At 46.2% G+C, this 11,991-nt stretch overlaps 1 protein-coding gene across 1 annotated transcript in view; it reads right to left on the reverse strand.

Moving 5' to 3' along the window:
• PID1 (phosphotyrosine interaction domain containing 1) overlaps nucleotides 1-11,656 on the reverse strand; it is a 229,549-nt gene extending 217,893 nt beyond the window's left edge. Inside the window, exon 1 of the mRNA XM_059392707.1 lies at nucleotides 11,540-11,656. Coding sequence (XP_059248690.1) covers nucleotides 11,540-11,569 — 30 coding nt within the window. The 5' untranslated portion in view covers nucleotides 11,570-11,656. The remainder of the gene's footprint in view (nucleotides 1-11,539) is intronic.
• Nucleotides 11,657-11,991: the final 335 nt, after the last annotated feature.

Raw genomic sequence — 11,991 nt, forward strand, 5'->3', positions numbered from 1 at the left:
TATACCACATGGTCCCCTTAGATACTTAGTGAACAAAGTCTTACATTCTTTGCCCTTCAAAAGAGATTGAGTCAAGTGCCTCCTTGAGGAGAAAAAAAAAATGTTTTTAAAACTAGATTAACGTTATTTTTGTGACTGCTTCTCGACAGCATTCTGCTAAGGTTCAATGGCCGTTGGTAAAGTCGCTTTGTGCTAGCTAAAGTTTTGAGTTGCTATACTCATGGGAAAAAGAACTATTTCATAATTAATCCAGACCCTCCACCTCTGCTAGGCACGTCACATTCACAAACTGGAATCCAGACCCATTCGTGGCTTTTCATGGTATATACTCTGTTTTCCACTGCAGGAGGTGAATATCAAGAAGATGGTCCAGCCAGCCATGGGGTCACAACCCTGGAAAGTCACCCACTCAACAGCACAATCTCCGGAGTCCACTGGCCACTAGGGTTGACCTAGGCCTCAGAGGACTAAGCCATCTGGACAGGTTGGAAAGAAGTCAGAAACAAGCCACCAGGAGCAAGAACAGGGAAGGGGGCAAAATGACAGAAGGAACAACGAGGCACCAACTGGAACCGTCTACCCTTTGGGTGGGATTTCTTCTTTTGCTCAACTACTAGTTTCCCTTAGGACCTTCAAGCAAATTGCCGTTGATGAAACATGTCATTTCAAGGACTAAATAAAGGAATGCTTTAAAAGGAGTGAATGGAACTCTAAGAAAAAAAATAGATAGTTATTTATATGCTAGGTTAGGATTTTAATTTCCAGTTAAAAGAACATGAAAGCTACTAAGAATTCACAGAAGTGAGGGTAGGAACCATGTTAATCCCCCAACACCTAACACAGTGCCTGACATACAATGACTCCTTCACATCTCCTTTTTTAAACAGTTATCTAGAAATATATCCAAAACGTAATATACTACGTAATTTCCAAGTTTTGACATCTAGATAAGCCCATCAAACCATCACTATAATCAAGATGTTGAGCCTATCCATCACTCCCAAACACGTACTCAAGCCCTTTTCAAATTTTTTCCTCCCATCCGATCCTCAGATCCACTAATCTGCCTTCCATCACCGGTAAGAGCCCCAGTTCATCCACATCCTTGCTGGTGTGTGGTGTGGTTGAAGTCTCTTTAATTTGAGCTATTCTGGAGTTAGGTAGTGATATCTCACTGTGGTTATAATTTGCATTTTCTCCCTGATTCATGATGTTTAACATCCTTGTGCTTATTTCCTGTCCATACAACTTTTTTGTTCAAATTGTTTATTGTTTGTTTGTTTGTTTTCCAATTGGGTTGTTCAGCTTCTTATTATGAGAGTCCTCTCGATATCCCGGATACAAGTCCTTTCTTACAGATATAGGATTTGCAAGTGTTTTCTCCCAGTCTATGTCTTACCTATTCATTCTCTTGTCAAAATAGCTTAAAGAGCAGGTTTTCATTTTGATAAAATCCCATTTAGTCACATTTTCCTTTTATTGATCACATTTTTGTGATCCTTCTAAGAAATCTGGGCCTGATCCAGAGTAACTTTGGGGTGTGATGGCCCTGGTCACTGTCTTGATATTAGGAATGTTTATACGAATGTACAAAAAGCTACGAAGATTTTCTACTATCTTTGTCTGGAAGTTCCACGGTTTTGAGGTTTTGCATTTAGGCCTGTGATGAATTGTGAGTGAGTTTTTATATGCCAGATATATGAAGGAAGGATTACAGTTTGGAGTTGGTTATCTTGCACGGGGATATCCCATTATTCCAGCATCATTTGCTGAAAAGACTATCCTTTCTCCAGCAAACTGTGTTCTTTGCACCTCTGCCAGAATTGCACACACTTCTGATCAGAAAGAATTCTCACAGAAGGCCTTCTTTAACAGCTGCTAAAACATAAAAGATGCATACTCCTAGATGTAGCAATCCCAGTGCTACCACTCCCATCTAAAGAAATAGAAACACAAGTACGTAAGGACATGCCCAGGGAGTTATAACAGTATTACCTACAGGCAGGAGAACAACAATAGAACACAGACTTGCCCCAGATACGCTCTGATAGAGGAACTCCTGAATAAATTGTGGTCCCACTCTATCGCAAATTCTATAGAGGGACTAAAAGGAATAAGTTGGAGCTAAGTTAGAGTAGTCCCCCCCTTAATGAGGAATATGTTCCAACCCCCAGTGGATGTCTGAAACCATTAGCAAACTCTATGCATGTTCTGTTTTTACCTATACATACATACCTGTGATAAACTTTAATTTAGTTAGACACAATAAGAGATTAACAGTAACTGATAATAAAATACAAAAGTTATAATAATATACCGTCACAAAAGTTCAGTGAATGTGGTCTCTCTCTGTCTCTCAAAATATCATATTATACTCATCTTTCTGCTTGTAATAAGGTGAAGGATGTAGGTGTTGTCATGTAAATGATCTGTCAGAAGAAGGGTCATATGTTTTTGGATTGTAGTTGACCGCAAGTAATTGAAACCATGGAAAGCAGAATCATGGAAAGGGGATCACTGTAATGACCAGAAGAGATACCTAAGAAGCACTTTGTAAAGTGAAAAAACAAATGCATAGCAATACATATACAATATGATTTTATTATCGAAATATATGAGAAAGATCTAAATGTGCATCTCTGTATCTGTATATGTTTGCACAGACCTGGACAAAACTGTGGAAAAATCACGATCATGAGTTTCCTATATGAGTTTCCTTCACAAGTAGAATTGGGAACTGAGAAAGGGACAAGCTTCTGAACATACTTCCCAGCTGATGGATTTGTTACCTTGTCACCCTAAGCAGCTATTATTTCATCATTTCTCAGTCAAATCAAGTATAAAATAGTAGTCATGACACAAAGCAGATATGCCATTCCATTTCACATCCTTACTACCATTTGGGGTGGGGAGTTCCCATTGGTTTTGTTTTTGTTTTTGTTTTTTTGCGTGGTTGGTTCAAGTAGGGAAAAATATACTGGTGCATGGAAAATACTCAAAAGAAAATTCTAAAGTAAGTGTTATAGACTGAACTATGTCTCTCCCAAAATTCATATGCTAAAATCCTAAACCCCAATACCTCAGAATGTACCTTACTTAGAAACAGGCTCATCGCAGATGTCATTAGCTAAGGTGGGATAGGACGAGAGGAGGTTGGGCCCCTGATCCAAGATGGCGGAGGTTGGACCCCTGATCCAAGATGGCGGGTATCCCTCTGAAAAGACTCACCCAGGGAGAGCTCCGTCTGCAGACTGGCAATGCTGCCACAAGCCAAGGGACAGCTAAGATTTCCAGAAAACGACCAGGAGCGAGGAGGAAGGCATGGAACAGATTCTCCCTCACGGCCTCCAAAGAAACCAACCCTGCCTCTTGGCTTGATTTCAGACCTGCGGCCTCCAGATCTGTGAGACAACAAGTTTCTGTTGCCGACGACGCCCAGCCTGTGGTGCTCTGTGATGGCAGTGCTAGGAAGCGAAGGCCGGAAGCTACAGAGATTTTAGGCCCGACAAAAACCAGCCTCCCAACAGCACCAGGGCCCCATGGTTCCAGGGGAATATCCACAGGACACTCAGAAAGGAAATGGTGGGCTCTACAATTCCCCATGGAGGGGGGCCTGTACCCCAGGACATCCCACACACCTGGGAAAAAGCCAGGGGTTCCTGACAGAAAGGCATGAAAGCATGCGGTGGGAAGATAGGGCGATGCCATCTGTGGGTTTATCCTCAGACCCACAACTACGAAGAAGCTGTGAGGAAAGGATCCTTCACAAAGGGATCGTAATGGAGCTGTTCTCACAGAAGAATGACAATCAAGGAGCCACTTGCTCCTGGCAGATCTGCTCTCCCAGCCCTCCCCATCCCCACAGGCCATATTCACTCCTTCCTGAGGAAGACAATGAAAGGTGAGATGGCCTTTTAAAAGGACACAGGCTCTTCCCTAGAAGAGGTGGAAGACCCCAGGGCTCCTTGCTCCCCCCACACCTCCCCCCCAACCGGCTGTTGGAGCCACCAAAGCTGCTGTGGGGAGAAGAGCAGTCGGCCCAGGAAAGCAAGTGTGACGACTCCTCATGACATTCACTTTTTGTCTCCAAAGTGAGTTCCGCAATAGAAAGAGGTTCTTCATTAAGATAATTTATACCGTTACCAAGTAAAAAACAAAAACAAACCAAAATATCCAACCAGATGCAAATAATCAACCAGACCATCATCTGGGGCTGCCATGAATAGAATCTCAAGTCAACCCACCTTCATCCCTGTTGGGGAGAGGCAGTCACTGGCGGGTCTGCTACCCAGAGACCCTGCCCAGACTCTGACAAGCGGGACTGTTTTGAGGATAAAACCCCAGCCTTCCCTCAGTCTCCGCCTGCCTGGAAAAGTATCGCTGAGATCCGCCTTAAAGCAAACTATCTTTCACATCCCATAATTTTAATGACCAAAGTTAACTACCTCTTGAAGCACATTTACTATATTTTCCAGAGGCACTCCCTTTAGCAACACAAAACCCGTTTGCCGCCCTTCCTAGGACGTTGACCAGAAGCAGATGAGGGAGAAAGAAGCAGTAATTTAGTTGTTTTATAATGTCTGTTTTCATTTTCTCTGAATCTACTGTAAATAAATTCACACATTCAGTACAAAAAGAGCACACTATAGAGACATGTTCATTTTGTCCCAGTTTATGAAAGTCAGGCATACCTAGGCTTCCAGAAACACAGAGAACGTGATCAAAAGCAATATGGTTTCATGAGCGCATTAGTTTTCTGTGGCTGCTGTGACAAATTACCACACACGGGGCGGCTTAAAAGAATAGAAATGTATTCTCTCAGAGTTCTGGAGGCTGGAAGTCCCAAATCAAGATGCGGGCAGGGCCACGCTCCCCGCAAAGGCTCAAGGAAGACCCCTCCCTTGATTCTTTCTTCTGGCTTCTGGTGGCTGCCAGCAACCCCTGGCATTCCTTGGCTTGTGGAGAAGCCTAACTTCATTCTCTGACTCTGTCTTCACAAGGCTTTCCTTCCTGTGCCTCCTCTGTGCCTTCAAATCGCTCCTTAGAAGGACACCCATAGGGGCACCTGTGGGTGGCTCAGTGGGTTAAGCCTCTGACTTCGGCTCAGGTCATGATCTCAGGGTCCTGGGATCGAGCCCCACATTGGGCTCTCTGCTCAGCAGGGAGCCTGCCTCCCCCTCTCTCTCTCTGCCTGCCTCTCTGCCTACTTGTGATCTCTGTCAAATAAATAAAATCTTTAAAAAAAAAAATAAAAATAAAAAAAAGAAGGGCACCCGTCACAGGATTTAGAACTCCCGTAGTCCAGAGTGACTCAACTCGATGACCTCCGCACAGACCCTATTTTCAAACAAGGCAAACGTTCCCAGGTAGCAGGGTTAGGACTTCAGCATATATCTGGGGAGTAAGGGAACATGTTGACCCAACTCAACCCAAACAATGAGTAAGACATGGAGACCAGGGTTTGAGTCTGAACCTGGGTCCCTCAGTAACTGTGTCAGTGAGGAAGTTAGGAAGGCCAAGGGAGCAAGTAAGGAAAGACCTGACGAGCTTCAACAAGCAGAAGGAGGTAGTGTTCTCGCTGCTGGAATCTCCCTTATCAAGGCAAGACCTCAGTGGCAGCCACGGACGGAAAAGGAAGAAGCTCCTGGCAATCAGGCATGGGAGAGAAGACCTCAGCAAGATGAGGACCCCAAGGGACACCAGCATGAGGGGAACGAGCTCCCTGAGGCTTTGGAAGCATTGAAATAGGCCAAAGGCACAAAGCCAGTCTGTGTCTGGTTCCTGACGCTGTCCTTTTCCGGTTCGTGGCCTGAGGGCTTGGACCTGGGTAATATGGGGATGCTGTATCACTGGTTGGCAGCTAAACTGGGATCAAAACTGCTTTTTAAGTTAACATAAGATGATAGTAACTAATTCCGCTAGACTCCAAGGAGGTCTTTAGACAACGACCTCAACTATGTCTTCATGCTGTACTTACACAAAGTCTCCGTTGAGATTTGGGCCCAGTGGGAGGGGCGGGGCGGAGGGGGGGGGAGAGGTTTGCTGACTGAAACACACTGCAGTGTTAAGAGCATTTCTGTACTACTTTTGTTTGCTGACCACTAAGGACTCCCGGCACTGTTGCTACTCGCTATTTGTGGCATCGAACAGCCCCGTGGAACAGAGCCTGATTCCCCAGTCTGTCCCGGATGGACTCTTCCAGGACCCAGTAGACTGGATTAATATAAACAGTAAGGATGGGAATCCGTGCAAAGGGAGGTGGGAGGGCAGAGCCAATCTGGAACATCAAACAAAATGCAAATGTTGCCTAACATCCCAAGATAACCCAGTACAGTCAACATTAAACAGCCCAATTAGGCAATGGATAACCAGGGGGCAGAGTTGTTTCCAAGGCTGGCATTTTGCAAGTCTCTTGATGGAGATTTCACTGACAAACTGAGAGAAAGATTCAATGATGTAAGATAGCATTCTGCTTCTGAAAGACTTCAAAGTCGTGATCACTCCGAGTGTTTTATAAACGATAAAGTCCAAGGCTTTGTACTTACTCATCCAAGAGGAATGAAAAGAATGGTAAAAGCTAGAATCGATTTGGTGAGAAACCTTTGCCTCACTAAGAGTACCTACCACTAATTTCCAAGCAATTGCTCCTGAACTCCCCAACCTCCTTCCTCCCTTCCCCCCAATTTTGGTTCAAATGTGAAAGGACTGCAGACAAGATCAGGCTTGATTACCAGCCTTCAAGGTCTCCCGGTTCGAAAATGTCACGTGCTCCAGATGAAGAGACTCCACCGTCAATGGCAACGGAGAATTTCAGCTAAAGTACGACACAGCAGCTTACTTCCCCCAGAGGTGCGAGCCACCCAAAGAGGGTAGCCCTCGTCGGCACAGGCAACCATCTGCTTTCACAAGAAAGACGACAGGCGCCTCTCTGAGCCCCTGGGACCACCCCTGCTATAATTCTAGTTCTTAGGAACCAGAGCGCCAGCATGTGTACAGCATCGTCTTCTCCTTTTGCACTACAGACAAGGGGCTAAGAAGTAAGCTCTGAGGACCACCTGGTTCTGATTCCAGCTCCGCTCATTTCTAGCTCTCCAACCCTGACCAAATCATTTAATGTCTTTGGCTTTCAGGCTTTTTGTTTTGTTTTGTTTTGTTTTCACTATGAAATGGTGATAAAAGTGGCCATGAAAGATAAATGAACAAGATAATTCAAATAAAACCCCTTAGCACAGTGCCACACACACACACAGCCAGTGCTCCGTAAAAATGGGCTGCTGTCATTACCTTCCTTAATCTGTGTTCCTTTTGCCAATTTGATCAGCCTGGAAAAGTGTCCTACTTGCCAAAGTCTTCCCTCTGCTTGGCGGGCCTGGTCTAATGGTCTCCAGCTGACATTCTAAAGGGTTCTTCCATCACTTCTCAGGGGTAAATTGCAAGGGGCATAATCATAGGAAAATAAGTCAAAAACGATCCCCAAGCCACGTCAGGGTGAAATCTACCAGCTAAGCATGGCAGAGAAAGGGCAAGGTGATCCTGGCAGATGAAGTACTCTCACCTAAAATCTCCCAAGTTTTCTCTCCAGTCAAACTTCAGCTTTGTTGACTTGAACCTTTTTTGCCAGCCCAGAGCTTCACCAGAAACCAAAGAAAGCAGGATCTGGTTTTCTGGTCTGGGTTCAGGTCATGAGCTCAGGCCCTGCAATGGGCTCTGTACTCAGCAGAGTCTGCTAGAGATTCTCTCCCTCTGCCTCTCCTGCTCATTCTCTCACTCTCTCCCACCCTCTCCCTCAAATAAATAATAAATATTTAAAAAAAAAAAACTCATAAGAAAACAGTTACACATTGACTCCACAATTACAATTTTCTAGAACTCGCTTCTCATCCACCTTCCTACTATCACGTTCCACGCCATCCTTGTAAGAACTACACCGCAGGCAAGGATCTGTGGGCCTCCTTTGTCTCAGATTCAGCCTCCATTCATTTTTCGTTTGCTCTCCTCCTTTCCTGGCCTGCAGAAAAATGCATCTGGGAGCTCACTGAAGACATGCTCTGGGGAGATACACGTTGCTATAGCTAACGTCTCCTCACTCCTGTATGGATGAGTCTGCCATTTCTAATGGATTCTCCTCTGCCCGAGAATTAAGACAATTAGGAAACCCATGCAATTTTTAAAATACCCAGGCCAGAAGTAATCTCATCCCTATGTTAAAAAACAACAACAACAACAACAAAAAAAAATACAGTGCATAGCCCTTTTCTACTGAAAAGTCCCTTTTAGTTTTCTGAGAAGAGCCTGTTTCAAATCTGCTTCTTGAAAAATTTATAACTCTCCTGAGTCCCTCCAAGAAAAAAGAAAAAAAAAAGTCTACTGTGTAGTACAGAAGGTGAAAAGGGAAGAACTCATATTTATTCATTTTTAAAAGTTGGGGTGGTAATTTAAATCTTCACATCCCTTTTGATCCTATTATATTTTTAATGGCAGGAGCTCCCAAACAGGGCTCGAGTGGGACGCAACAGAAGTTTTAACATTCAGGGGAGCAGATGAACTTGCCGCAGGGTGTGTGACTGAATGAGAAATGATCCAGCTCAGCCCTGCTCGGGGGCAACAGGTCCCTTCGCCCGTGCTGGATTTGGGTCAAGCAGCTATATCTCAAATCGGGAAACATCAGCATCATTTTGTTTGGCAAACAAGTGAGTATTGATAGCGATACTCAAATCCGATCAAAGATGTCATTTCCTGAGCAAAAAAGGCTGGTTGCCAACCCCAAATTAGCTAGAGAGTGACTGTCTGACCTGAGCAAGTTTCTGCCACGCTCCCAGGGCCACAGAACCTTTGAAGGGGCATCATCTAGCAGGAACTCATGAAATCGATTAAGAAAAGATGTCACTCTTTTCTTCCCTCGCCTCTTTTGTTTCCAGGTATTTGTACAATAAATTGGCTCCTGAGTCCGTAGTCCTATTAGGAAGCTCTGGGAATGCTTCCTTGAAGGATTTGCTGCACTCCAGCTCATCTAAATTGAAGTCTTACATTAAAAATTAATGAAGAAAAAAATTAATGAGGTTGTAGGAGAAGGTTAGGATTTGTGTGGGAAGGGTGGGGCTGTAACTTCATTCATGAGGGAAGTTATCATTTATTTCCCCTTTGAACACAATTTTCATCACCATCTCCTGGGCCACAAAATCAGGGCAAGATAAAGCATCCCATGGACCAAGGATTGGGAAACCAACGTTCCTATATGGTGATGCCCTGAGGGCAAAAAGGGGAAGAAAAAAATCCCAGACAGCAAACAGAGACTGTGACAAACATAACCACAAGGAATGTAAATAAAATATTATTACACACAGCTCACTCACCACCTCACCCTCAACAACTCCCTCCCCCAGAAACAAGAAGTAAAAGCATACAAATTGTGTGTTTTGAAAGAAGAGTCAAGCTGCTCTTTGGAAAGAAGCCGTGACTATGAAGATTTTTTTTCATTTGGCTCCCTTCTATAATTGCAAGGCTTGAGCCGAACCTTTAAAAGAGAACCGGCTTGTGGACTAATTTAAATGGGGGGGGGGGGGAGGGAGCATGAAATTGAGCCTTGTGTTGGGAGGAACCTTCCAACAGGGATTTGATCTTGTCAGTGATAAGACATGTTTACTTGAGCTTTCAAAAGCCCAAAGCCCGGCTCTTTCAACATGACACTTCAAAATGAAAGAAAGGCATTGCAAGCGCAAACTGTAATAAACCAGACTCGTGCCCAACGCACATGTGTACATTTCACAGGAGAGCCAGGAGGACATTTCTAGTAAAGGAACGATTGCCATGCGGAACGCAAGCCAAAGCTCTCGCCTGCCAAGGGTCACGTGCTCTGCAGCACACAGGAGTCCTTAAATGAAACAGGCCGGGAGAAAAACTTCAAGAGACAAAATCCACAAACTTTGCAGAGGCACAGAGCCCCAGGCCAGAAAAGCCACCTCCAGGAACTCTGGTCTCATCTCTCTAAGGACTTCTGTGAGCTACCCTCCTCATTTGATGCGGGAACCCTCCACCCTGCTCAGTCACCCCTTCCTTTAGAATAGAAGCCATGCCCTGAGCAGAAGGAGGGATTCAAATGCACAACTGGTAACTGGTGTCACTACCAAAATACATTAACTTACCTTTGGCCAGTCATTCAGAGCTTGATGTGATGTTCTCTTACTAGGACCAGGAGGTCAGAGGTTGGTCACGCACCACCTTGTCCCCAAGGCTAGAAGTCCCTATTCTTGTTAGACTAGTCTGTTTGAGACCCTGGGGGGACTGGCGTGGTCTCTCAGGTTCTGTTAATATGAACCCACTCCCTCCAAATCCACAGGCCCAGGGAGGCTAGAAATGGGATTGGGGAGGGGGGTGTCTGTTTCTACTAAATGCAATGCCCTCTGCAGGTAAATCCTCAGGATGAGAACTCCCAGGCAAAGGTTCACCTCTCCCAACATCTAAGGGACAGTCAGCATTCTCCATTGGGAGCTTTCCATTTTCACTGAGAAACCTCCCAAGCCAGCCAGGGCTCCTGGGCCTCCACTGTTCTAAGTCTTCAGACCCACTCAGCTTCCAATGGTACTATATTTTACCACTTAAACATTTCTTCAAAGTTTACTATGAAACAATGTGGTTCTGAGCCTGCCAAAAGTTTCACTTCAGGATTCAGGGGATTTTATCCAGCAGAGTAGCTGCCCTCTCTCTTGAGAATGTTTGGGAGCAAAAGACAGTCATCAAACCTTGCAGTCTGGGCAATTCCAGGGTCCCAAGCATCACTGAAGGAGCTCCTTCCCATAAACATCCCTCTTTCTCATTTTGACCCCCTTCCCCACACCCCAGCTTCAGAATCCAAATTAAAGGCAGTCTGTCATTTCAGTAGACAGCACTGAAAAACTTTTGATGGCATGACCCAGAGCCTAAGTATTATTCCTGGCTGAACTTAACTTTTGATTTTCAAAATATGTAGGGGAGCTGAAGTTCAGGGAATATGAAAGGAGAGCATCAACAAATAGGAAAAAAAAAAGTAAAGTAAAGTAAAATAAAAGGCATATCATGACCAAGCCAAAGCAAGTTTGATATTTTCAAATCATACTGGCAAATGGATGCTTTCACAAATCATTTCCTCTGTCTTTCCTGGAGACAAAAAAAAAAAAAAAAAAAAAAAAAAAGAAGAAGAAGAAGAAGAAGAAGAAAAATCTGGATGCGAAAACCCTAACCCCAGACCAGTAAATCGTGTCAGTGGAATGCGATCGAGAATTGCTGGTCAGGAAGTGCAACCTTACATCTAGCAACACGCACACAAACACCCCACGCCAGAAGTTGTAACGCCCGAAGCGGCGCATTTGTCCATTCATCAGCCCTTCGCCCCCGTCGGGTGCCCGGCGCTGGGGTAAGCTGACAGCATCATGTTCCTACCCACGCGTCTCACACGACCGCTCTGGGTAAATCCCCGACAAGTGGGCAGAGGCGCCCCCTGGGCTCCTCCGGCCGGGGCACCTCTTCCTCCAGGCTGGCCCCCGGCTGTGCGTGGGCCCCTTACCTGCAGGCGCTCGGTGGCCGGCTGCCACATCTTCCAGCCCGGGGTTTGGCAGAGGAGACGTTGGCCAGATTCTGGATCGCGCCAGGGGGTAGAGGGGGCGAGGGGCTCCGGTGCCGCTTTACATCTGGGGTCGGCGTCCGCAGGAGGTGCGACCCCGAGCCGGCCGCCGCCGCGGGGTGGGAGCTGGGGGCGCGAGCGGAGGAGGCGGCGCCGCGCTCAGCTGCCGGCAACTTGTGGGCACGGCCGCGCGCCGGCTGTCCTGGCGCAGCAGCGAGAGGACTGCGCAGCTCCGCCCGGGCCCGCGAGCGCACGGCGGCGGCGGCGGCGGCGACCGCTCCCTCCTCCTCCCCCGCCGCCGCCGCCGCCGCCGCCGCCGCCCGGACCTGCGCGCTCTGAGCATGCCCGGGGCTGGCGCCCCCCCAACCCGAGAGCCGGCACCCCAAGCCCCCACC

This window comes from Mustela nigripes, chromosome 3 (assembly GCF_022355385.1).
Source record: "Mustela nigripes isolate SB6536 chromosome 3, MUSNIG.SB6536, whole genome shotgun sequence".
Classification (NCBI taxonomy): Eukaryota; Metazoa; Chordata; class Mammalia; order Carnivora; family Mustelidae; genus Mustela; species Mustela nigripes.